This window comes from Dicentrarchus labrax, unplaced genomic scaffold (genome assembly GCF_905237075.1).
Source record: "Dicentrarchus labrax unplaced genomic scaffold, dlabrax2021, whole genome shotgun sequence".
NCBI classification, from domain to species: Eukaryota; Metazoa; Chordata; class Actinopteri; family Moronidae; genus Dicentrarchus; species Dicentrarchus labrax.
In genome coordinates this window covers 26,783,152-26,811,040 of record NW_026136721.1, presented here as the reverse complement: position 1 = coordinate 26,811,040, position 27,889 = coordinate 26,783,152, and the positions used below count along the sequence as shown (strand labels likewise).

General features: G+C 38.4%; 1 protein-coding gene across 5 annotated transcripts; it reads right to left on the bottom strand.

The window, feature by feature from the left end:
* Nucleotides 1–1,817: 1,817 nt before the first annotated feature.
* Nucleotides 1,818–27,335, bottom strand: herc3 (HECT and RLD domain containing E3 ubiquitin protein ligase 3). 5 transcript variants are annotated; one of them, XM_051384594.1, is made up of 26 exons: nucleotides 27,245–27,335; nucleotides 26,835–26,933; nucleotides 24,575–24,919; nucleotides 22,488–22,647; nucleotides 21,980–22,056; nucleotides 21,032–21,253; nucleotides 20,697–20,788; nucleotides 20,352–20,482; nucleotides 20,037–20,188; nucleotides 19,276–19,349; nucleotides 18,339–18,463; nucleotides 18,126–18,185; nucleotides 15,402–15,513; nucleotides 13,578–13,767; nucleotides 12,571–12,734; nucleotides 12,297–12,410; nucleotides 11,997–12,023; nucleotides 11,801–11,899; nucleotides 11,463–11,633; nucleotides 11,232–11,375; nucleotides 9,937–10,103; nucleotides 8,571–8,637; nucleotides 7,608–7,690; nucleotides 6,078–6,261; nucleotides 4,765–4,867; nucleotides 1,818–3,770 (listed from the first exon to the last, which is right to left on the bottom strand). In XM_051384594.1, exons 3-26 carry the CDS (start codon nucleotides 24,795–24,797, stop codon nucleotides 3,562–3,564), a joined length of 3,150 nt encoding a protein of 1,049 aa, XP_051240554.1. In that variant the 5' UTR covers nucleotides 24,798–24,919; nucleotides 26,835–26,933; nucleotides 27,245–27,335; the 3' UTR covers nucleotides 1,818–3,561. The 5 variants fall into 5 exon arrangements, with proteins under 5 accessions (XP_051240554.1, XP_051240556.1, XP_051240557.1 ...); XM_051384596.1 differs by having other exon boundaries at nucleotides 26,840–26,933; XM_051384597.1 differs by lacking the exon at nucleotides 26,835–26,933 and having other exon boundaries at nucleotides 27,245–27,332.
* Between the last annotated feature and the right edge of the window lie 554 nt (nucleotides 27,336–27,889).

The following is a 27,889-nucleotide window of genomic DNA, read 5'->3' as shown; positions in this document are numbered from 1 at the left end:
TCTTTGTGTCAAACTTCATCTGCATCATTACAGTACATAACGGTTGTCCGAGTCATAGTCCAAATCCTAAAGATATTCAGTTTACAATGATATAAAAGCAGGAAATCCTGTCATTGTAGGTGCTGATATTTTACTTAAAACATTATTTAAACAATTAGTCAATTATAAAAACATGTTGCAGGTTAATTTTCTGTGGATCCATTAATCAACTAATTGTAATACTGTTTATACATGGACATGGTTTAGAGCCAGAAAAAAAGCATGTTTGGATTCATTTCTTCTTTTTGGGTTGTTAAGTTCTGCAGAAACGATGAAAACATGAGCCTCAGAGCTGTACTGACCATCAGACAGTCGACAAATGATAGCATGTTTACATTGCTGTTGATGGTAGATAACATTAAGAGTTAAGTCTGCAGCAAAATGAAGTTCTCGCAGAAACATGAAGCAGCGAGAATGTTATGCAATTGATCTGCAGTCTGCATAAACATCCAACAGTGTAGTCATGCAGTGTTTGCATCACTTGAACTGAAGCACATTTTCTTGACTACGAATAATTTCAAAAAGGTCCAGCAACTCAGGGATGTGTCCTCGCATGCGCATGCAAACACACATCATTTGGACTGTGTTACATTTGAGGGATCAGCTGCCAAAGAGAAAAAAAATGAAAGTCAGACAGATAAATACCTTGAGTAGACCTTGTTGCTGTTTCTAAACTTATATAAGCTTCAGTAGAATAAAAAAGTGCCTTTTATTTACCCACAAACACACACTGATAGCAGCACCGAGGTGTATTGGGTCCAAAACCTTCATCCTGAGCCAAAGCTGCAAAATGTTGAAGATATTTCTATCTAATAATGCAATCATGAAACATGCAGGAAATGTGCTTTTACACTGTATTGTTTTATTTAAAAAGTTGGCTGGAACAGAGAGCTTTGTGTAGATTTCAGACAAATATGCAAAAATCACATTTTCAGTAGCACATTAAAAGGTGCAAAAAAGTCGAGGGCTGCACAAACCTTTGCATAGGACTAAACTCTGCAGGAGGAATCAGCTTTAAATTAGACAAATATTGACTGGACATGTAGAACGTGTGTGTACATGCAGTATAGAGCTAAGCAAGAGAATGAACCGTCCTAAGAAACATCTCAGAAGAGTCCAGTGTTTAAGACCTTTAGAAGAGTAACCCAGAGTTATCACTAGTACATTACTGGGCTGTTTCGGGTTGTTATTGCTAAATGGATGTGTCAGTGTGACCTATTAGTCAGGACACATCAAATCATTTACTGTCTGAAGTCACTTGGACACCACTGTGTATGAAATATATAAAAAAATATATATATAATATATATATATATAATATATATATATATATATATTATATATTATATATATATAATATATAATATATATATATATTATATATTATATATATATAATATATATATATATTATATATTATATATATATATATATATATATATTATATATATATATTATATATATATATATAATATATATATAATATAATATATATATATATATATTATATATATATATATAATATATATATATATATAATATATATATATATATATTATATTATATATATATTATATATATATATATAATATATATATATAATATATATATATATATATATATATTATATATATATATATATATATATATGCAAGACCATTTCACACACTTCACGCCAATGCACAACCTAATTAAACATTTTGGATTAAGAGGTTTGACTGTATACAGCAGCAGGGCAAGTTTTGGAACAAGTCATATGATAGATACAGTTTATCAACTGAGTTTATATTCAGAGTATTTAATAAGTCATCTGCTCACACTGTTAAATACGCACTTATTGTGTTGTCCTGCCACAAATGTCACAATTTAAGTATCTGCAACTTGGAAACAGCTAATTACAATTACTAATTTTTGAATGATTATATATTACGTTTTATAGGACATTTGGGGAGCGTTGGCGTACTCCTTTTGTGGTGGAGAGTTAGCATAGCGTTAAAGCTAACTAATTAGCATGTTGTATCTCATTTGTTTCATCGGTACAAAAAAGTGTAAAAAAAACAATTTGTGGTGTTAGACGGGGGTTATGTGACAGTTATTCTTGGCTCTCAGTACTTCCCAAGCAACCAGACTTATGCTGTATTGTGTGACCTTCTTATGCCATTGTGGTGTGGCACCATGTTAGGTAACAGCTATCAAAATAAGGTAGGCAATAAATAATAAATAAATTAAGAAACGTTTACGGTGACCTTGCCAAAATTCCCTTCCTTTACCAGAATCTTATGGGAATACAGAATACGGTGTAACACCCGTCCCAGCCAAGAAATAGTCGAGCACTCTCTGTAAAAATGCGAATTATTATTTTTTACACAAAGGTTTTCACGAATTAAACAAACAAGATATAACATTTTCACCAGAGAGCTTTAGAGTTGTTGTTACAGTCTTTGTGCAAAGCTCAGCTAACAGGCTGCTAGTTGTTTTCACCTTTTCTATATAAAAGTGAATCTTTTCATCTAACTCTCCGCCACAAAGCTAATAAGCCATTTCCCAAAATGTTAACCTTTGAAATGACAATCAAGTTATTTTTTTTTTTTGCTTTCACTCAAGAACATGCACACAGACAACAACCACTACAAATCAACTTTTAAACTCAGCTTTTCATGTAGGTTTTGCTGTAGAAGGCAACACTGTTGAATGCAGGTTCTAGACAAAGTCAGCTGCTCTGTGGTCCACAGCTCAAAAGGAGAAGAAACAAAGGATTGCAAATGATATTCACCATGTCTCACCCTGCAGCCTTCTGCCTGCTGGACACTCTGCCATTGTCATTCTTTAGTTTCAGGCAGAGAGGACATGCTGGTGTCCAGATTTAAAAAGGATCAGCGGCGAACACTCCTCCCAGTATCACGGGTAAAGATTATATTCAAAGTGCTATTTACATACATATATACACATTTTTTATTTTTGTCAAAAAATAACCACTCTATTTAACAAATTAAAAGTAACAAAAAGCAGATATATTGTCTCAATATAAGAACATAATTATTTAAAGGTGAAAAATAGAATTTAAGGAGTTGAATATAAAACACACAACTGTGCAAAGAAAAGACCAAACTAAAACTATGCAAACACCAAACGTGTTTCTCAACCTTCACTCGTCTTCGATTTCAGGTCCCAAATTAGTTTTGATCCCAGGTTGTCATGTGAATATAAGTCCTTTTTCTGTATTCTTTTTCTTTTTTAATTTCAGGAATGTCATATATTTCAATTAAACATTTCACAGCGGCCTTTAAAATATCTTCCAAATTGTCCTTAAAAGGTTGAGAAACTTTGCTCAAACCAATAAAAACAATAATACTCTGCATTTACATACATAGACCTTTCAGGTTTCAAGACGCTTAATCTTGTAAGAGCATAAAAAGAGAGTTTCCTTTCTGTGTCCCGAGGTCCCCCATTACACTCTTTTGACACTGACATGGTGGTGTATTGCTGTTAAAGTGCATTAAGACTGCTGCAGATCTCCCGTCCTCAGACCAGGCTGAAGCCCTCGTACTGCTCCACAGCCTGTGTGAGGCGGCGGCGCAGGATCTCTTTGGTCTGGTAGCGGGGCATGTCGAGCAGGTTGTAGCAGGTGTGGGCCACCGGCAGGTAGTGCTCCTCCGCTGTTGTGGACTGGATGACGATGCGCATGCTCTCCATGCCGTGGATGGGGATCCGGTCGCTGCCGGTCAGGAACACTGCAGGCAGGAGACACAGGAGGACGGAGGAGATAGAATCAACTACTGGAGAAGTGTGAAAATGCTCCTACCCTCCACTGCTTACACGGTAAATGGATGCATTTATATTATATTATTACACTGTAAATTATGTTTGGGGCTCTTGTCCAAGGACACTTCGACATGTGGACAAGAGGAACTAACTAGGCATCGAACCTCTAACCCTGTGATTAATAAACGACCCGCTCTACTTCCTCAGCCTCTTTGAACTAAAACTGATATAGGACTTTTTTTCCCCAGGCCAATATCAATATAAATATTTAAGAGTTTTAAAGGGCCGTTGTGTACGATTCAGTGACATCTAGTGGTGCCGCTGCACAGTGCAACTCCCTCGCTTCATCGATTTTTGTTTAGCAGTGTTGTAAACTGAGCACTATGATGTTGGATGTTACAGCGACTGTCATAAATACAAATGCAGTTCTCACTGTTCCGGTTGCATAAAAAAGGTAAACTTTTTTTACTCAGGTTTTATTCATACGGTGGCGTCTTCTTTATACTATGACATGGATTTTATTATTTTTTTTAAACTTAACACAATATACTGCCTAGCTTACAGTATCTCAGTATACTGAATCGTAACCCTGTATTGTGATACGTATCATACCGCCAGATCCTTGCCAACACAATAGCGGTTCAACATGGCGTCCGCCACGGACGACCGAATATAAACATTCAAACATTCACAATGTTGGAAAATCAATGCAGGAAAGTCCCTAAATCCTCTGCCCTTTTGTCCTTCACACAAGTCTATAGAATCTCATGTGAATAATAATGATATAAAGCTCTTGAGATTATTGTCAACATATTCATGCAGCGTGTGCTGACAGTATATTACAGTATATTCTCATGCAGGAACAATCTCCACATTATTACAGTCTTTATAAGATGTTTAACGGTGAGAGCGTGTGAATTAAACTGTCATGCAGACTGAACAATGAGGCAATTAAATGCTTACATAAGAACTGCTTCTTCTTCTCAAGAGGGAACTCGTGGAAAACCTCCCAGAACAATCTGACTGTTGGATGAGTGGCTGTATATTCCCCTTTGTAAACAGCATTCTGCAAAGACAAAAGATGTGGTGATGAAAAGCTTTTCCCTTGTTTTATCATTACTACACCGTCTCCTCTCTGGCAGTGACATTTACACAGCGTGAATCAGTACAACAGAAATAAGTGCATGTATCACCTACTGCATGAAAAATGTAAACCAATAGACTTCTCATGTTTGCCTTGATTTCTGTGATATCTCACATAATAACAATTCCTCTTAGGTTTTCCCACTGATGTGATGTCCTCTGTACAGCTGATATCACCAGTATAATATGTTAAGTGCCAAGACCTCCCATCTTTGTCCCAAGCTACAAAATAACCAAAAGATGTATTTGTTTGGATGCGTTGTTTCAGGGTGCCTCTTTAACATCTGGCCACGGACGACAGATGAAAACCTTTTAGTCTAGTTCTGTTTTCTTTTTTCTCTGTTGATCAATGAGCACTGTCCCTGTCAAATAAACTAATGAAATAAAATTAAAATATGGATTTTATGTTTTCAACTTAAATATATATCGTTAAGTTATTTGCTGTAATTTTAGTGATCTTACATTATCCTTCTTCATATTTTTATCCATTAAGTTTTGAACTCGAATGCAAACTAACTCCCATCAGCCTCAGCTGTACTTTGTGTTCAGTGCTAATTGTCAAACGTTACCATACCAAAACTCTGAACTAAGATGGTTAAACACTGCTGACGTCAGCTGCCTTAGTACAGCTTCACAGAGCTTTCTGGTTTATAAAAGAAGTTATACGTGTCCTCAAAATAAAACTCCTTTAATGTGCTGAACACAAAGAAATAAAACTGAAAAAATCTTCCCAGTCTGTGAAAGTTACCATGATATCACCAGTGTTAAGAGTAATGTACTCCCTTTTTTGTCCTTTATACTGTGAGCACTGTGACTAACTTGCCAGATGTTGATGATGTAAAAGTCAAATTTCCAGCTTAGTCCAATGAAACATGATCATCATCACATCCACAACTATCAATTTGCAAACACTTGCGTCACTGAGGATTTGAGGATTTCTACTTACAGTCATTCTAATCCAACAATGAGAATTATATGTGTCCACAAAATTGAAACAGGAAAGGGTTTGTAATTTCTGCTGCACGACAGTAAATGTGTCCCGAATAAACAGTTTGCAGCACATGAGAACTGTTGGATACATTTCTACTACAAACACTACTTACAGTACAGATTTTTTTTAACCACATACTGACCTTCTCCATCTCCTCCCAGTTGTAGTTGTTGTTGCCGACCACCATGGCCATCAGCTCAGAGGGCTGGAACAGCGACAGGATCTCCCCCCCGCACACCTTCAGGAAGCCAGCGGAGAAGGCCGAGTACTGCTCACTCACAGAGTCTGAGAACACGTAGCGCAGGTAGGCCTCCACAAACTCCTTCCTGAGACGCACACACAGACACACACACAGTTCAGTAAATATTCAGATCATTAATTTGTTCGGCACAGCAGCTGCATCCTCCCCGACTTAATTTATAAGGAAAGAAATTATTCAGACTTCAAGGTGTGACTGTAAACACTCGCTTCCTCCTCCATTGTGTGCTTGCGGGACCAACAATCTCCAGCCTGATCTGAGTTTGTTTACATCTCAGCGAGGTTGTACTGCACAAGTTGCTCAGGTAGATTAAATCGATAATCTCCTCAACCCAGCTGGCTGCACCTGTGGAGCAGCTAAACATTGTCTAAGCGAGCTGGAGTTTATTTAAAATTTTAGACAAACTCTAGAGTACCGACTCCAGCCTGAACCAGGAGGTGATGGTTAATTTAAAATTCCAAACAATCCCACTCTTTCACTGCTCTCACAAAATAAAAAAACTTTTTGTTTACACACAGAAATGATGACCTGCTGTTTTACACACTGCCAGAGCATCCTGTTAAAAGAGGAAAAGCTTCAAAAAAACAGAAGCAAGATGCTCCAAAAATATTGTTTTACTGAAATTTAAAGAAGTGAATTGAGCTACAGGGAAGAGAAATTCTGCTCTTTAGCTTCGTGTAACAAACCACACATAGAGGTGCTTGCTCCTTGGACGCCTGAGTAAGCAAGTAAAACAATACTGTCCGTTAAAATAGAGTTTGAAAACACTCACACAAGGACAAACTAACCTTCAGTCTGAATCAACATCTCTCTTTCAGTGTGTGTGCTTGGGGATGTTTTACACCACAGCAACAACCATTTTCTCTATTATTTATTATTGTTGTTATTACAGTTTTATATCTGGGTGTTGAGGGGATTTTGCAGGAACAACTTGGACTGCTGCTCTCACCATCTGTTCAGCCCCAGCAGCCAGACATGTTGACACCACCCACCCCACAACTCTCTGTGGACTCCTCCACATAACACTGTAATCAATGCCACTGGCACAAGGATGAGCTTAAGAAACAGGGTGTTGATGATGGAAAAAAAACACACACTCAGGAATGCTTAAAATACCTAAATCAATCTTTGTTTTCTGTATTTTCAACACATGAACATGACCTTCAGTTAGGACAATAGGCCGCGAGCTGCCAGCTGTGTGAGCACATGATAATCTCAGTGCTGGGGGACAAAAAAATATTAAAAAACCTGTTTATCTTCCTGAAAGAACAGAGTGTAAAGCATTACAAATATTCATAAAACAAGGTCATTTCAAACAGGACATTGAGTAAAGCACCGGTTGATGAATTTATTCTTAATATTGTTGCCTGTAAACTATGGGCAGTACATATTTGATCTGTCAGGCTGCCTCACCTGTTGTTTTTGTCCACGCTGATGCTCTCTCCTCCAGGGATAAGCTCCTTGACTTCTGTCATCCCGTAGTTCTCCCTGGTGATCTGAACATGATGCGAACACAACAAATAGCCTCAGATTGGAGTTTTGTAGGTTTTTTACATTTAAGGAGTGAAGTGTAGACATTGTAGGCTGTAGAAGGTTTGCTTATGATCAGAGTTTTCAGTTAAAGCGTAGGTCTGGACAGAGGTGCATAGCTTGAAGCCAGGCAAGATGGATTCTCATGCAAAATTTCAATAAAAAGACCAAAGCAAGTATTCTCTGTGTTGCCAAAGTCTGATATATCTTATTCCTCTGATACACCACCACTAAAAACACTACTAAAAACATATCAGTTTGCCAAACTGGGTTCCTTCATTATGATGAACATGGAAACTGAAGATCCCACATAGGGGTGGGTGGATCAATAAGTGTTGTTTTGAATATTAATAGTAACATTAATGGGATTATGTACAATTAAAACTGTCTTGTTGTTTAACATGCATGTGATTAAGTTATTAACAGAGTATGGTAGCAGAAATGCCTAATGTTCAGCAAATCACTCAGTGTCAATAAAAGCATTTATTCATAGCCCTGTTAGCGATGCATTAAACTCATGAAACTGCTTTTAATATTTACAAGCATCAGATCAATACTGGCCACATACATTATCCTGCTGCTGTAAATATGAACTATAAGTGTATGAATCTGCAATAGAAAACAAACAGTGTCCAGCTGGAAAGGAAATTATTTAGTTTTTTAAATAAATTAATCTCTACATTTGTTTTGTTTTTTGGATTTATGTCTCCTGTAGAAACCAAAGCAGGACGGACAGTAGACTATGAGACGGATTATCACACTATATGTTTTCTTTTCATGGGATTTGTGGACAATAAGAAAAATCTAAAAGTAGGCATAAATTAGGGTAAAAAAAGTTACACTTACAGCAAAGTTTAGAAGAAACGTCTCCTCCACATCACCTCCTTCATAGTCTAGAAGTTGTTGTAGACTCCTGCAGAAGAATGAACAGAAGGAGCAACAACATTAACATGACAGTGGGAAAAGCACAAGCTAATAATTTTATTAGAGTGGTTAAAGAAACAACTAATAAAATAAAAGGCTAGAAACACCATAATTAAAAATGTTCACATGTTGGACGCCATGAGGTAAGAAACTAATTTCATATGAAAAACAGCCTCATGTATGGTTGACGACTTAGCTGTAATAATACCTTCTTCATTTCAGAAATATCTGTGGGATCGTGATTCTGTTTTTTTCTACCTTATCAGACAGTTTATTACATTCACCTGACGTGCCAGGTTTTAATCTGTCCCTGTTTGACTTTTAAAATGAAAACGAGGGATCAGCTGTGCCTGTGCTACAGCAAACAGATAGGGAACACCCAAAATTGTCTGTTAGAAGTGGTAAAATATTAGCTAATAATACCATAGGAAATTACTCAGAGGGAGTGTATCGTGTTTGTTTTCCTGCAAAGAACAAGCGGGATATTTGTTAGCAAAACTCAGGAAACACAGAGTGGGCTGGCAAAGAAAATTATATACCATGGCCTTATAATTTGGCCCTAACTACTGAGCTGAGGTCACTTTACAATAAAAATACTTAAAATACTGAAAAGACAATACAAATGAATTTAATCTCAAACAATTTAGCACTAGTGCATTTTACACATTTATTTAAACACTGTTTTATCTCTTCATTGGCAGTGTGAGGTAGCCTGTGTGCTTTTAAGACAGTCAAAATAAAAGTCCAGCATGTAAAATGTTTTTCGAGATCGTCGCCCTTTTGCGGTTGTGTTGTCTCTAATAGCAACAGTACAGGCTGTGCGGGCCCACTTGTAGCTTTCAGAGGACTAATCTCAAAATCAATACTCAACTGGACACAATCAGGCACTGAGGAAATTCTGACCCTTCCTGCTCTAAATTCAGTGAAGAGGCATTTCCCAGCGGCAGTCAGTTAAAAAAAAAAAAAAAAAGGTTATGTAAGCGAGTGACACATTGTTGTACCCTTGAAGAGTCTTTTTGTACGTGTGTTTGAGCACAGCAGGATTTGGGTCTGTTTTTTTTACACAATTTAGTTACATTTCTGCAATCTTTGAGGCTCTATTTGTTTCTCTTTAAAATGGACAGAACCAATCCCATAACAAGTTTCCAATTTTACACCACAAGAAAACACAACTGTATGCAGCAGGTGTAATGTCTAACACAAAAGCAAAGCTACCATCTGAGTGAATCTAAAATAGGGGGATATAGACATACGCCTCCCCTTTCCTTTAAAGCTCAGAGGACGTTACCTGGCCTCGGTGGGTGAGAGCTCTTTGAAGTCCTCCAGCGTCGGTGATACATCGAGCAGCTTCTTGTAGAGAGCCAGGGGGAAGTGGAGGTCCACCACTGTGGAGTTGTAGATGGCCAGACCGCAGATGATCCCGATCAAGTGAAACCAGTTCTGCTCAACAAAACACTGGAAACACACAAGAAAATTATTTTATCAATGCCTTTTCTTAATACTTCTCAGATGTAGCAGTCTTACATCTAACAAAACAAGTGGCTGTACATAAACATTCAATTAACAGACGACTCCACAAGCTTAAAAACATTTATTATTTCAAATAATAGATAATTTATTATTTAAATGATTTTTGAATTCTAGCCTGTTGGAGCTTAATGATAATTATGATACTATTTTTTAGCTGTTTTCAGCAAAAAAGCTGGACAACTGAAACATTTCATAAAAACATTGAAAATAATTGGGTAATTAATTCCATTTAACATGAGTTTTTGGTTTTAGTACAAACAAATACACAATTTAAATTTATGTTTTTAACAAATTAATATAATGAATAAAAGGTTATACAAAGCAGTTTGACCTCGCATAAACAGAGAGAGACAAAAAAGGGTCAATGATGATTCTGTTTCATTGCCAGATCACTAATGATTGGACTTAAGGAACTGGTGATGCTTAAAGTTCAGGGACACCTTTCCCTTACAGAGCAAAGTGTTTTGTAAACCTGAATGTTGCCACTGACATATCACTATATCTAATGTCAGAAACAGCAGCTCTTATTGGAAAATATAGCTGCAGGTTAAATAACACATTCTGGAGATCCATTATAGGCTTACTGCCATCACATATTAAATAAACAAAAGCATTAGAAGAAGCTTCCAACCAAAGTCCTAAAGAAAAGGTCATATGAGTTACTGAAATATTGTCTCAAAACTCTAAACGGCCTTTATAGTAACAGGTGGTAAATACATTTTGAGCTTTTGAATAATCTTCCAGGTGTATTATCTCTAACTCTGCATTTAATTGATGATTGACCTGTCAAACTGTCTCTCATCAACAAAGAGTGTAGAGGAATTCAACAAAAGATAAATTATCACATGACTGAAGTTCCATACTTGGGTCACATGGTTACAACTGAGCAAACAAAAGACTGTGAGATAAATTAACCTTGATATTTATTTCCCAAACTACTGTTTCACCCCGTAAATTTAAAAGGTGAGATCAAGGAGGTTCTGAACTACATCAAGCTGGATATTTGAACATCATTATCATGTGAACACAGTGTTGTTCTGCAGAGAAACTTACTTTGTCTGAGAACCACAACAGGTTGGACTCTTTGTAATGACTGAACATCCCATACACCGGATCCATCAGCTCCTTTAACAGCAGCAGGAAGAACTCTTTAGTTACTCCACCTGCATCAACGGCCTCCTCTCCATCAAAGATCACCTGGAGGAAGCAGATGAGAAGATCACAAATAGCAGTTTTGTGGAATAAGAATTGCTCCTCTACAGTGGCCTTAGACGTAGCTCTCACCTTGAGGGGTTTCTTGAGGTCCACATCAGAGTACATGGTGAGCTCACGAAGTGTGTCGCTTACTAGATGGTTCCTGCGCACATGGAGCACCAAGTAAGGGTTCCTAGCAAGGTGGGGTTCCAGCGTGAGCAGCATAAAGACATTGTGTAAGTTTGCACCGCTGACTGCCATCTTGGTAATGGTCACAGGTTGAGGTGGTGGTGGTGGTGGTGGTGGTGGTGGTGGGGGGGGGGGGGAGCAAGAAAAGAGACAAAAAGATTTTAATTAATTAAATAAAACCTTCATCGTTAAACCAACACCGGTGATCTAAGCTGAAAAAGTGACGTAACGGCAGGTACCTGCATTTGCAGTTCAGCATCTGTTTGCAGCATCGTTGTCTTGGCTTGAGCGTTCAGTATGAACGGGTAGGCACAAAGGTTCACTGAGGGAAAATCACTCTGCAAGAAAAAATAAAGGAAATATTTACTACGAAGATAATTTTTAATTAAGAAGGGTGAAATGATGTGTAATTAGTTCAAGCTTTAAATCAAGTACCTGTGAAGGGGAGGATGATCCCACTTTCTAGAAAACAAAATGAGAGAGAAAACAAATTAATTTGAGCTGACTTTAAATGAAACACGATTAACTTAGAAACTTATTGGATAGCAAGAGCTGACAAACAGCAACACACCCGCAAGCAGGAGGGATAAAATTTCACACTGTCTCTGCAGACACTGAGAATGACATGAGTTAAGAGAGTGTGTGTGTGTGTGGGTGTGTGGGTGTGTGTGTTTGGATACAGCAGATGTCAAGTAACAAGGAAGTGAAACATTGCCAGAGAAAGTCAGCACTCACAATCTCAGCTTTACTCAGAAACCATTTGAGGTAGTCTTCCTGGATGTCCACCAGGCTGGTGATGTCAGGGATATAAAAGCGGCTGTACTCCACATGGCGGGCCTTTAAGTTTACCTGGATACATGGAACAAACACCTGCCTCAACTCCAGGAAATGTCACAGGTACAGTACACAGCAGTCTACAGATTAGGAGCAGGAAAAACAGACTGTAACGAGGGACGATGCAGAATTGATTAAGTTGTTTACAGAAGCAGTGGGTGACCTGTGTGAATACCTTGTGGAGTTTCTCCAGCAGCCTCAGAGTGGCAACGAAATAGTTCTCGTAGAACACCGGTACGAGCAGCGTCTTGCCTCCCGTTAGCATGAACACAACGATGCTCTTGTACATGTCGACCATTCTTATGAACACACTGTCGTCAACAAAACACCACCAGTTATCTGCAGGGACAGAGAAAAAGGTCACATTAATTTATACTGTGGTTGTTATACTGTGGTTGGCTGAGTTTCTTCATTGATCCGACAACATTGTTTAAACTACAGATCTGTTTAACGGTGTAAATATCGAGTGTTCTCGCAGATTCACGCATGAACACTGTTTGTTAGCATGTGGCTTCTGCACATGGACAATAAACATAAAAAAGCATAGTCCATATACTGAACGTATATTGGATTCGTAGGTCCGTAAGGGCATCGTTATGCTTCAAACAAAGTTATTGTCGGATGTTCTAACAGGATCGGAAACACCCTCCCCGCCACATCGGTATTAGGGGGTCTGCGTCAGATCCCGACAATCCAACATCCATGCAGCGACTGGCCAGGTGTGCAGAGGTGGGAAAGTAAGCAGGGTTTCAACTTCTCTAGCTCTCTTTTCTCACCATTCACACAATTACTTCTCACACTTGAAGGACTTTGACCAGCTACCAACTACACTGTAGTGAAGAGAACTGATTTTCCCAAATATCAATATCAGTCTCAAAACTCTGTCACCATCAGGCTGCTTCCTGTTTGGGGATGTTACCCCTTGTTCTGGAACCATTTCATTGTTTGGTGGCAAATCTTACAAATCCCCTGTGATAACAAGCTACGTACAGATGACTTAGGTGGATATGGATGAAGATGCTGACATACTTTAGATGACGAGTCATGTGGTGTGATGTCACATGGTGCCACTGGGTTTGACCGGATGTTCTTTGTCATCAGCTACCAAAGGCGATTTCAAATGACTTGACTGGCATAAAAAATTTAAAAATAAAAACTTGTGTGTGCATGCAAGTATGATACCCAATACTTTGCTGGGGTTGGCGTCTAGCCGGAGGATAGCCATTGCCAGGGGGATAGTGAGGCGGATGTAATTCTTGGAGTCCAGCAGGGCCGGGTACTCAGACAAGATGAGATAGATCCTCATGGCCTCAACGTCAGGAGGGGAGCGCGGCAGCTGAGGGATCAACAGACTCTCAAAGCTCTTGGTGGCCTAAACAGAGGGTTGGACACAGAAAGACGGAGGAGACGTATTGTGTATGTAAGTACACACATCAAAGAAACAATATTTACTGTTGGAGAAAAGAATTTGAGAGTGTACTATGACATGTTTGAAAGCTACACGTATAAATAAATAAAGCAGACAAATTTATGGGATATTTTTTCAATACAGCTTGGATCAACTTGGCACCAGGGGAAATATATCAGTCACTAAATTTTGGGAGAGGCTTTTAGTGGTTTGGAAGGAGGCCTCGGTATCCACACAGATTATAATTCATGTCGGTTTGAGGTGCATGAACCCAAAACCTAACATTACTGAGCTAATGTTAGAGGTTATGACTCAGTCCTGCAGTTTGTGCCATGGATCTGCAGCAGGACTTGATGTACTTTCAAAACAAGTCTGATATTCACATACAAGATGTTTTTTTTTACAACCACAAGCAACATAACCAATGCAGTGCAACATCCCAATGTTCCAACTTTAACTGCTTCATTACAGGGACAAAAACACAAACAGGGAGCTCATTTGTCACGTCTTTAGTCATGTCAAGTTTTTTTTTTTTTTCCAAATGTGAAAAAAATCACTTCCTACTGTGTGATATTCATAGACACTAATGGCTCTAAAAATACTTTGCATTTGTGAATTGTTTTAGATATAAAATGAAGAGATTTTTAAATCGACAGAATCCACATTGCTTAAAGTGAGACACTAGGGGTTTGAATTCATTCATTTTCTGAGATTCTCTTAGGTCAGTTGCTTTATACCCGCATTCACTGATATTTTTTGGGCACTTGAAGGCAGTACACAAAACATCTGATTGTTGATGTGGTGGACGTGTTCGCAAACAATTACCTACTTACACATCCAGCGCCATTAGCAGAGCAACATTAGCATTCATTTGGAGTCCACCTGATGACTGGAAGATACGCAGTCTCCATTAGCTCTGGTTCGGTCTCCATCAACGCCTGAGGGAAATATCTGGCTCTTTAGCTGCTAAATGCTCCACTTTGTTCACCAGCTAGTCGCTAACTTTGTCTGTCACTTAGTGCTGGGCAGGTGGCGTTTAGTGGATTTATCTTACTGGTTTATTGTGGTTTTTGTTTTTTCTAAAAAAAACAGAAAAGACATTGACAAGAGCTAAAACAGTCAAGTTGTAGGCTGTAAAACCAAAACAATGACCTGAAAGAGGATAAAACGAGCAACATCTTTCACATAACATGCAGTCATTTCACATTTGACTCATTGTTAATATAAAAATAAAGATTAGTGAAGTTTTAAAGACATCAATATTAGGGGACTAAGTGAAGTGTTGTTTATTATTTTTTTTTATTTGTGACAGGAAGATTGAGGTATTTCTCCTTTAGAAGGTTACTTAGTCTAACTATAACAGGACACGTAGTGGGCATTAAAGCTGCATTCACAAACTCTACCTTTCTGTATTAGTAGTATTTTCACTTGAGGTCAGATAAACAAAAAGTGAGAAAGTAGGAGGCATTATAAACTAGGACTACATGTTGATGTCCTTGTCCAAACCTTGAAACTGGGTTTGAAGGATAAATATAAAATATAAATGATTATTACCACGTATACATACATTTTATAAATACACTATTCGATGTCAATACCTGCTCCAGAAGTCCAGAGAAGGCCGGTCTGCTGAGCGTCTCAAAAAGCATTCTGACAGAGTTAAGATCGATGCCTGGGATCTTCGGGTTGGTTTTGAAGTGGGTATCATCACTGAGAAAGCAAAGAAACATATGATGTGTCGAATACCTACGGTGTGTCACTGATCACAAACAGGATATAAATAGGTCAGAGCTCAGATTCAGGGACTTTGTGGTAAAGCCTCAACGTGAAAGTCACTGGATTAAACAAGTCTATTCTGACCCATCATGTGGCGGATCAGCTGTGAGCCAAGTTCACTGAATGGTAGATGTGTTAATTCTCAACACTCACATGCATAAACACACACAGAACACACAACTTAAATGTATTTAAGTCAATCCCTACGCAGATCTCCTCTTCAACCTGGGAGTGAGTGACTGATAAACATGCCTGTACAAAGCCAGCATGAAGGACAGCAACTATTTACAGTGTGAGCCTTCACATTCTTACAGCACAGGTTTTATTTAGTCATAACACAAATACATCAGATTTGATCTTTTTGGAGACTGTTTGCCAAACAAAAAACACTGATGCAGATAGTACAGCCCGAGTATGAGCACTGACCCACTTAATATTGAGAACCAGATGTAGGTTCCCCAACCACAGTTTATTAACGATATTTAATATTTTTGCCGACCGTGTTTGAACATGTTATACAATTTTACTGATGTATTAATGTTGTATTTTTTTTCTACAGTTCCAGGCATCAATTGCTTTCAATTAATTTCCATTTGGTGTAGAAATCAGTTGGCAAATTCTTGAAACTTACAACAAGTCTGCATACATTTGTCTTACATCATCATTGCATGGTTAGATTTCTAAACACAGATTAATATGAAAGATTTGCTAATGTGTGATGGATTACACAACTCAAGCATGTTTCATTAGTCTACTAATTATTTCTCATTCTGTATATAAATACAGTGGAAAACATCCATTTCAATTTTTAAAACATAACGTGTGGTTTGCTAAATTGTTAGCTGTAATGTAAAGTACTGTGAGGGTCTTTTAAATTACAAGTTAATATAAAACTCAAAGCTATGGATCTACAGGCTTGGCTCGAAGGGGCACAGTACATAGTCATCCTTAGTGTACTAACCACAGACTGTAAGACTGATTTCATCTCATTTCAAGTACTTTTATAGTCTGAGCAAATCTGTCTAAATGTAACTGTGGTAGTGATAATTTGACTATTTTAAGTTTGACAGGAGATCTAAGTGATAGGTATCTTTATATGCAGGTTTGATCGACAGAGCACCAGCTCCATTAAAAGATACTTCAGGATCAGACCAAGCGCAAATTTAAAACTGTGTCATATCAAAAAGATTTATTTTATTACATCGTAATAAGTAGATTCAATTAGTTTTTTGTCCAGTGTTTTGTTTTGTGTTTTGTTTGACAAGGTCTTTGTCTGTTCACTTAAATTTGTTTTCATATGTGTAGGTATACACCTTCTTAAAAAGGTCCACTGTGTGACATTTAGGAAGATCTATTAGCGGAAATTGAATATAATATTAATAGGTATGTTTCATTTGTGGTCACCTGAAAAAAACCAGGAAACCACTTTTATCTACAGACGCTGCGGGTCACCTTCCATGGAGTTCACAATGTTGAACTGCCATGTTTCTACAGTAGACCAGAAGGGGCAAACCAAACTTTCACGGCGACCGTAGACCCTACACACTTCACAGCCCATTCTCACTCCCAGGTCGTCAAATACAGATGCCAGCAATGCTCACTTAGTTGCAATCTGCATCCTCACCCCTAGATGCCACTAAACTGTCAAATAAATATAATGGAGTAAAAAAATACAATATTGTCCTCAGAAATGAAGTGGAGAAGTATAAAGTAGCATCAAAAACTACCTCAAACCTAAGTACAGCACTGGTTTAATGGCAAAACTGGTTGATAGTTGGTTTAACTACTAATTCCTGGTGAGTTTGAGTGGTTTCTGCAGACAGTATTAAGTACTTCATGTTGTCTCCAGAGGTCTGTTTTACACCCTGATGGCCTCCACAGTTCATTCCTTGGACACGATAAGTATCTGCTGACGAGTCTGTACTATAAAGCCATCTCACCTACACACAAACAGACTGATGGTCGAACAAATATGGAGTTTCACAAATAGCAGTGACCAGACAGATAGCATCGTTCCCAGCCCTGAAGAGCAGCATGTTTTGTTGGATAAGACAACATACCATGATAGTAGGTGACAAGAAAGTGGACCCTGTGAGGTCCATGCTGATTCAGTTCTCAGGACTCTTGCTTACATTAGTCTGTGCACTCAGACACGTTTTTTGGTTGCCCAACATGCATTTCTATTCTATTTTATTTGGGTGTACACGCAAACCAGTATGATGAAATGTGAATGACTTTAATGAAATTCCTTGAAATGAAATCTGGAAGTGCAATTAGATTTTTCCTAACTTGCACCAGTTCGATATTGTAGTGACTTGTTGTGTGGAGGAGAGGTTCAGTGGGGGTTTGATGTCAAGCATGAGTGCAGTTTGTACCATCTGTAACCTGCCTGGGCCAAGTCCAAAGATCCTGTGCATGTGCTCTGCTATTCTTGGCAGAACACATGGTGACAGACCAGGTACCAGTGTACAGGAGTTGAGTGCTTAGTTACTTTCCACCGCTTAAAACCCTTTGTAGTAATACATGCCAACACGGTGTTTATGTACCTTTGGTCCAAGAAGCTGGCGTTCCAACAAGCCGTAGAGGAGAGTTGAATAATGATGTCACTGTGCATTAAAACATAAAACGCTTTATGGTGAAAAATGTTTGACAAACAAATATAGATCTGAAAAAATTAATACTAGACATCTACAAGAGAATGAATATTTTACAGTACAATCTAAAACATTTCAAATAATAACTTTAATTATTTAACTTACTTTGTGACACTAGAGTCCGTGCTGTACATCAGCTTTTGCCTCCATGAGTTTAATCTTTCATAATTGATTGGGGAGATTGATTTACTGATATTAATCACTCTGAAGTCTTCGGGGGGGACATAACTCTGCAGAGAGGAACATAAACAGACAAAACATTAACAGCGCTGTCACAAACATTTAGAAATTGTTTTTACTGGTACTTCCAGTGTGTGTGTGTGTGTGTGTCAGGTCAGCACAAAGACATTTGGGCTTCAGTCTGGGCTGTGTCTCTTTCCTCCATGAAGATAAAATAAATGGGCCACGCCTGAGGTCTAAATATTTTTGCTGTGGAGGCTGAATGTGTGTTATGTCTTCATCAGTTCACATTCCTGACAGTTTGGAGGATATTTGTAGCAGACGATCGCTCCACATACAGTATAGCTCCAATATAAGAGCTGTTAAAAGCTTAGACATTAATGCCCCCCTATGGTAAAACACTGGAACTGATTAAATAGAAAGTAACAAAAAAAAAAAAATGTATTTGGGTAGTACATATTTCTATTTAAGCTGCATATTTTGAAATAGCTTTGATCAGTATTTTTTGTGTTGTAATTATGATGAGGTTAAGGGTTGAGGGTTTAGTGCAGGTGTTATGGTTAGAGGATAGGGAATAAATACATTTAATGGAACGAATAATTTAAGATGATACAGTATGTGTGCAGATAAATCCCAAATGTACGTTAAGCTGCAAAAATGATGCATGTGATAATTGTGCTTTGAATTCTGTGAAACTGCAAAAACTGAGAGGAGTGACAGCAAATAATAGGATAACTGTCAGAAAATGCAAAGATTATAGATGGATCTATTGTCAACCGTTGAAAATAAAACAATAATAATAATAATAATAATTCAGGCAACAAGCTTTAGAGAGAAGTTTAAAAAAATCTTAATTACATACCTGTTCATTAGTGTACAATAAGAAACTATGGTCTCCTCCACAGATGATTTTGGTCACTGCATATTGTTTTGATTCTAATAAAGAAGGGAAAGAGAAACAACATGTTAGCTGGACTATATCTTATAACAGGTATACAATGTCTAGCTTTTTGATCATACTGTGAATTTTACTGCTGATACATAGTTATAAAGGATAATATATCGTGGATGCATCAAGCAATGATCAAATATTAAGTAAATATTATAAGTCTCCAGGTTAAATTTGACCCACTAGATTATATTACCAGCAAAAACTTTCACATCACAAGCTGACATCTGATATTTCCAATAACACAAACTACGGTGGATTTTATGGGAACAGTTTCGTTGTTTGTGTAGGTGCTTTCCGTGTGGCTTTCAATGCAGTTTTTTTAGTATTTCAGCTGCAGTTATACCCTTGTGCATCAACATTGCCACACCCAGCATGACAGTTAAGTACTTGAAGCTCATCCATCACTAACTGGACATTTCTCTTTTATATCTGAGTGAAAGCTGCATGGATGAATGTAAAGTGGCAATTCATTTGCATTCACAATGCATTCACCTACTTGGCTTATCTTTCATGCTGCAAATAATAAATCAAATACATTTACACAATATTCTTTCATCATGATCCTTTTGCTTTTCCTTTCTAGAAAAATAGGGAAAACACATCTAAACACATACTAGATAAGAACAAAAAAAAATAAATAGCCAGGAATCCCCAAAAACTCTTCTGCATACCTGTTCTGTGGAAATTTCCAGTCAGGAAACTGGCCTTGACAGGTAATGGACTTCTGGAATCCCCCAGGATTCCTGTGCCCAGCTGGCCATGGCCGTTACATCCAAACGCATACACCACACCAGTGCAGGGCACAAATGCCAACGTGTGGTGTCTGATGAAAGAAAAAGCAGTAGGTTTAGGAAGCAGAGGGACAGAACTAGCTTCTATACATTGAGTTTATTAGTTAGACCTCTACAGACGAAGTTATGCCAATTCAATGACAAGTTATCACAGAACAATACAACAGAAACAATAATTATAGCAACAACAATAACCTGCCACAGGTGATCTGGGACACCTCAGTGCCCATGAGTTCCAGCACTCGTCTGGGTAAAAGTTCATTATTGTTCGAGCCATGACCCAGCTGACCCCATGAGCCATCACCAAATGTAAACAAGCCACCATCCTGCCAGAAAGACAATCCAGTATGAGTTCTTATTGTTGAAGACAGATTCTTATCTTAGTAATGCAGTTATTCTGCTCTACCAATTATCTGGCAGCTGACCGAGCAGCAGCTAAAAAAAACTTGACTATTTAACATTTGGTGGCAACACGATATGCTTAAACTACGTGAACATTTTGACTAAAAAGCACATGTTGGAGTTTATCAATATTGATACCTTTGTGAGGGCTGCCGTGTGTTCATCTCCACAGCTGATGTGAACAACTTTTTGAGACCTCAAAAATTTGATGTGGCACGGGACAGCGCGATCTGAGGATGGGAACATAAACAAGCAAGGTCACACTGTTCTTCACTGCTAGTAGTTTAGCAAATAATTTGCAAACTAGTGGTTAGACTTAAGTGAACACGGCAACTACTGCACTTGAATCTAGTATTGTAGAGGCAGTTAATCAGTGACTGCCAGTACAATACTAGAAACAAAACAAAAAAACACTTCCTGTACACTGCTAAAGCAGGCAAAACATTGGACCAAGTGCCACAGATGATTTCTACCTTGTTTATCATTGAGACCCAGTTGTCCAGCTTTGTTCTTGCCCCAACCAAATACAGCTCCAGACAAGGAGAGAGCAAAGCTGTGGTCTCCCCCGGCGGTAATTTTTGCCAAAGGAATTCCTGCCAGAGACTTGAGGGGATGAGGGAACAGCTTGCTGGGCTCTCCTTTCCCCAGACCTAGCTGACCGCTGGTGTTCTGGCCCCACGTGAACAGCTGGCCATCTGAGAGTGAAGGGACAGAGAAGCAAAATGTACATCTGCAGTTACAACCAGTGCAGACAAATATACGACATTTGTTACTATCTGGATCTGTGACCCCTCATTCTGATGTATAGTCAAGATTTTAAAAATAACTGTGACAACACTGGGACCAATAACTCTAACATATATAACCATGTATAACATGAATCTGCAACATCCTCAGGTTTTTTTATATAATTTTGAGATAATCAGCCCATGCCTGCGATAATGAGGTGGATAAAAAAAAATGTCTGAACGATGTTAGCGCTCCCCCTTGTGAGTTTTGGAAAGGTGGTAAATGACAGCGAATCTAATCTAAAACCTTTACTGACTTGTGTTAAATATATATTATGTCATAATGTATAGAATAATGCAGTTGAATGATGTCTCTTCTGACATACGGTATCCCGCTCTCCCTTAAGTACCAGTCACATTCTGAAATTTAAAACATAACGATGTATTTTTCTATTTGATGAATTAATAAAAAGAACAATCTACAATAACATGTTACTGGCTAAGATAACTAAGTATATAAGACTGTAATGTGAACGGAATAATGGAAATATGTAGACATATCTTAGTTTTGATTTCGGCATTATATATTGGCTATTGGTCACCCTGCTCTCTAAATATCGGCCAATGAAAAACCCCATATTGGTCGACTACTAATTACATGGATACAAGATGAAGAAATGGTGTCTTTTGTACCTCTAGAAAGTGCAATGCAGTGCTGATTCCCACACATTACTTGAGAGATCCGGTGGTCACACAGCCTTTTGACCAACCTAGACAAAGCAGAAGAAAACATTTGAAAGATTCATAATTCTAAAGATTTCTCAGTGATGTTACTGATGCACAACAACATCACATGACATTTTATAACATAAAATCATGAGATTGTCTAAGGGTGATTAGTCAGTTTTTATTTTTGTGAAAATATCTAACTCATATTAAAGTAGTCTGAGCTCAACTGCAAGACCAGCCCCTAAGAAACTATGTTTCATTCATAAAAGTTTAGTGGCAATTAAAACCAATCTAACTAGCTAAATAAATTAATAAAGTAAGACCATTTTTCAAATTAAAATTTCGTAGAATCGTTTGTAGCATTGTTTTTTTTTTGGATGCATGGGTTACTTCAAATTGAACCCTGTCCTGTCTTTAATTTCTCCTGTCAGGCTAAACGCTTGAATTTCTCTAAAGTGTGCAACTCAGTCACCTTGGGATTCGAATAGCCGCCTCCACAGAGCCCAGGCCGAGCTGTCCGCCTTCACCAGCTCCCCAGGCAAACACCTGACCCTGCTCATTCACCGCCATAGAATGGGCCCGACCGCACGACACCATTGTTATCTTCTGAGTATCCAGAGCTCCCACCAGCTCTGCGGAGAGAAGGAAGAGCTTGTCAGATGTCAGCAGCTTCATGACAAAAAAAAAAAATACATCACAGTATGTACAGCCTTGACTTTTTATTGCAGGTGCTGTAAATACTCCTTTTACAAAAGGCAACATGGTTCATTTACTTCACTGCTGTTTCATTTTCAAGCTACCATCTCATCTGGTACGCCCTAGCCTGGAATTCATTATGCCCTAAGAGACCCACTCCATGTAAGGCATTTAGTGTGGGTATTTTATCTAATATTTTGTACTGCTCAAACTTAGGTTTGTGCTGTATGTAACAGAATAACGCCTGAGATTCATTAGCTACAAACGTATAAAACTAAACTAAAAATCTAATATCTATTATTATCTATTAAAATGACTCAAGTGACAAAACATCCCTGTTGAATAATCTAGATCTGTTACTGAGGATTTCTAGGTATGCAAGAACCTTCTATTGAATAGGCCTATGTGTCTGCTCAAGGTGCAGTGAGTCTTTTATTCACTGTTGTTATAGCTTCACCCACATGCCTATACCAAGTAACATACAATACAAACTTCCACCCACCACTGTCTGCAATCACTTCACAACCACAGTTTCATCCATTAGTAATGGATATGTGGTTAGTAGTGCAACAGAACCAATTGAACCCACTCAGAAATGGAGGCACTTTAAAATAATGTACATGTACTGATACTGTTAAAGACATTTTATGCATGATACAACTAAATAAAATCCATAAAATGTGAAAAAGAAGCCACATTTTTGCTTATGCTTTGTCATCCATGTCTGGTGATATCTAGCAGCTGTAAAACAAGAGCAACTGAACTTGTTAAGACCTGCACGAGACATTTCACTGCGTTTTCAGGCAGCTTCTTCAGGTTCACACAAAGACGATGGATCCACGGCAACATGAGATATTCTCACAAGGGTGTAATACTACCACAGCAAGTCCAGCTGCCACTGCTACGTAATAACTCTTTTAGATTTATATGTTTTTATATATTAATTAACACCAAGGAACAAAACAGAAAGTCTACAGCCTTGCCAGTGGCTCTATGAGGCTGACTGTGTTACTAAATGCACATCAGCGTGCTAACATGCTCACAATGTCAATGCTACCACGCTGACGTTAAGCAGGTATAATATTTACCATGTTCACCATTTCAGTGTGGCACATCAGCATGCTAACGTTTGCTAAGCACTGCACGCAAAGCACAGCTGAGGGTGAGGGGAATGCTTTTAGTTTTGTAGGTAAATAGTCATTAAGCATAGTACCGGACAAAATGAAATGACCTGATGATGGCGCTAGATAAAAGGTCATAGGATCAATATTATAACAATCCTCTGGGAACCAGAAACATCGGAAACCAAATTTCACGACAATCACACGTTTTTTGTGCAGGAGATCGCCAAATAAATGACGACATTGTCTGGAAACTATGAATGAAAATGTTGTGCCAATCCATCTTGTGGATGTTAAAATATTTCACTAAATTAGTAGTGAACTAGAGGAAAAGTCTGAGGAAAACCAAATTAATTCGTATTTAGCATTTTGGAACCTTGAATATCTGTATTAAATTCCACAGAAATCCACCAAAGAGTCAATCTAGTAGAATCAATCCACTGTGGTCCATGAACGTTTGTTTAAAATTTCACAGAAGTTCATCCACTAGTTGTCAAGACATTTTAATCTGGACCAAAGTGGTGCACCGACTGACATTACCATCCCTAGAGCTACGCCACTAGCACACTGGTCAATACCAGTGAAGAATCTTTGCCATCACACCAAGCAGTACCAATACAGACAGCCTTTGTAATCACACCATATTATATCCACACACATTGTTTACACACACCTACTGAAAGTGGTGGTGGAACAAACTGTAATGATTGCCCAAAGGTCAGCCTCTCACTTGAATGCTTACCTGGGGGAGTCCCTGGTTTGTCGTGGCCCAGCTGTCCACAGCTGTTAGAACCACACGTGTACACACTACCATCATGCAGCAGGAACATTGAGTGTTGCCCTCCACAGGCGACCTCTTTCAGTCCCCTGCCGCTGAACACATGACAGTTCCTTGGCTCAAACATAGGGTTCCTCTCCACACCAATACCCAACTGTCCATCCTTTGCGTTCCCCCAACACAGCATGTTTTCGAAGAGAGAGGGAATGAGCACCGATCTGAGATAGTGACGGCCAGATGGAGGAAGATGGAAAAAATGTTCAGGCTTGAGAGTAACCCCGCTTTCTCCTCTTCATGTAACTTCCAACCCTGGAAGACACAAAAAAAAAACAGAGTAATTATGTCATCTTCCTTTATTCGGAGCACATACCGATTACTGTGCTCCATGTGTGAATCCCTGATGTTTTGAAGAATGAAGTAAAGATGGGTTTAGAGGTGGGCGTGGCTGTGTGTGAGAATGATGTAATCCGTATGACAGAGGAACAGGCAGTGTGTTTAAATAAACCCTGTCAGTGTAATCCCAGCTTAAACAGCTCCAAGCGATCCAATCCACAGGCAATACATGCATGTTGCCGACTGAGTTAGCCAAGGGTAATAATAAACAAATGGATACAGAACACAGGACAGGTAACAGCCGTATAGAACCAGCCACCAAACAAATTCATATCAAGGACAACCACGGCACGACACCTGACCCCAATACCTTTATGAATGTTATTATTGGACGAGAAACTATTAGTTGATTATTTTTTTTAGTCCTCTATAAAAATAAACAATATATATTTCAGTTTTAGACCTAGTCAGACCAAACAATCCACTTGAAAACATTAACTTGAGCTCTGGGAAATTGTGATGGGCATTTTATTGTATTTGATACACATCTTAATATTGTAAAAAATTTGTAAAGCACTTTGTAAATGCTACAAAATCAACTTAATGATCATTAGTAGTAGTTGGGCTGCAACTAACAATTATTTTCACTGTCGATCATTTTCTCCATTAACTGATTAGTTGTCTGCTCCAGAAAATGTTGAAAAATGTTGATGCCTGTTTCCTAAATGCCACATTTGAGAAGCTGAAATCAGAAGATATTGACAATTTCTGTCAATCAATTAATCTATTATCAAAATAGTTGGTGAAATTATTTAATAGTTGACAACTAATCGACTAATCGTTGCCCCTGTAATCAGAAGCAGTGGTATAATGCAATACAACCAAGTGTGAACCTGAATACAGCTCAACAGCACAACAATCTACACCCTCTGAAATGAATCAAGGTCTCTCTAAAGTTAATCTACGGTTTCAGCGAAAACTGAACATTGTAACCTTCACGAGGGAAGGTAGGCTGCTGTATTAGACTGCATTATTTTTAGCTGAGTGTACCTACTAACCTGACAAGTGGGTGTATACTGAGAGAGTGGAAGAAAATACTGAAAATGAACTGTTAGACCACAGTAAGCACATGGCCCTGACAGGGTTTGCACTCTATTAATCAAATCCCTTTCCAGGACCTTTTCCAGGAGGTTTACAGGACATCACTATATGAGGCTTACAAGTGGTCATATAGGCTGCAGTTTGGGGCAGTTTACTACATTAATTTGTCCACAGCCCTTAAATAACAGTTCAAATCGGGTAGAAATTATTTTGTTTTACAGAAAATTCACCCTCTAGAAAGTTTAAATGTTCATTTCACGTACAATTAACATCACTGTGCATGTATTTATCAAAGAATTGACACCCTTTGCATCTGGTAAACCTCAATAAATACAGTTTATCCTACCAACAGTGAAGTTTCAAACATAACACACACCCAGGTTTACACAAGTGATCTGAGCGAGGGGCTACAATGCAACAAAAACAAGACAACATACATTATTTCCAGGATAATTCATTTCCAGGTGTTTCCATGACTGGAAAACTAGACTCTTTGGCTTTTCCAGGTTTTCCAGGACACGTGTGAACCGTGCCCCGGTTAGTAAACACTAAATCAAAACACTAATAACTCTATTATATCTCATAAACAGCCTGCTAACTTACAACGCCACGCCTTTATTACCTGTGGACTTACTAGCAAACATTGCAAGCTATGCTAAGCTAGTAGCGTTAACTGTCTGTTTTTCCTCTGTGTGTGTGTGTGTGTGTGTGTGTGTGTGTGTTTGTGTGTGTGTGTGTGTGTGTGTGTGTGTGTGTGTGTGTGTGTGTGTGTGTGTGTGTGTGTGTGTACCTTACACGGTCCAGCCTCAATCATCTGTAAGGACATGTATTTTGAGGTTACGTTAGCTTGCTTGCTGCCGGGGAGAAAGTGAAGAGGAGCGGCCTGGGTCTGCGTTGTGGAGATGAAGATGAAACACAGCTAAATACCTGAGCTTGACGTTAGCTAGCTGGATCAACACTTTCAGTAACGGGACCAAGAACCGGAACCGTCTGTTGACCCAAACCAGCCGTCGATGCGGTTAACGGTCAGCTAACTAACCTTAGCAAGCTACAGTGTCGATGACTGTCAGTATTATGGCTAAAAATAAAAATAAATAAAATAAAACAAAGCAGAAATCCACTGACAAACCGATGTGTCGTTTGCAGGCACAGCGATGTCGCATTATAACTGCTTCGTCCCTCATTAAAATGGCTCTTTACCTGGACAGACGCATGCTGTTGTCGGTCGTCCGGTTTCGGTTCAAGCTCAGGAAACAAACTAGGAAGTGTCACAGCTGCCTACGTCACTGGACGTTAAGGGGCAGAGGCGCTGATGACGCCGACGTTGGGTTCTGATTCGAAGCTTCCGATTCGGCGGTTAAGGGGGAAATTTAAGGGGAGATTTTTATTTTTTTTTATCTTAACAGCGCCGTAAATAAAAACATGACAAAATCAAATACAAATTAATTTATGTGTGTAGGTTTGCATTATTTATTTGTTATTTATTCCAATGGGACAATATGCAGCTTTTTAGCTACACCAGAGTTAGCTGTAAGCTAATTTACATGTGCACATTTTTACTAACATTTTCAACCCAACTAATTTAAGTATGTATGTGTGTATTTAGTGATTTAATTGTTATTTATTTCATTGGGACCATGTACAGCTTTTTAGCTGCACCAGAGTTAGCTTTTTTCTTATTTTACATGTGTGTTAGCATGTTAGTTTTGAGGAGCATCAGTCCGTAAGTACACTTATGTGTACATCATGTTTAGCGACCTACAAAGTTGCTATTTTTACACTTTTTTTTTCAAATTTGCATGTCATGACAAATGTACAAGGCTTTTATAAATATCTAAATCAGAA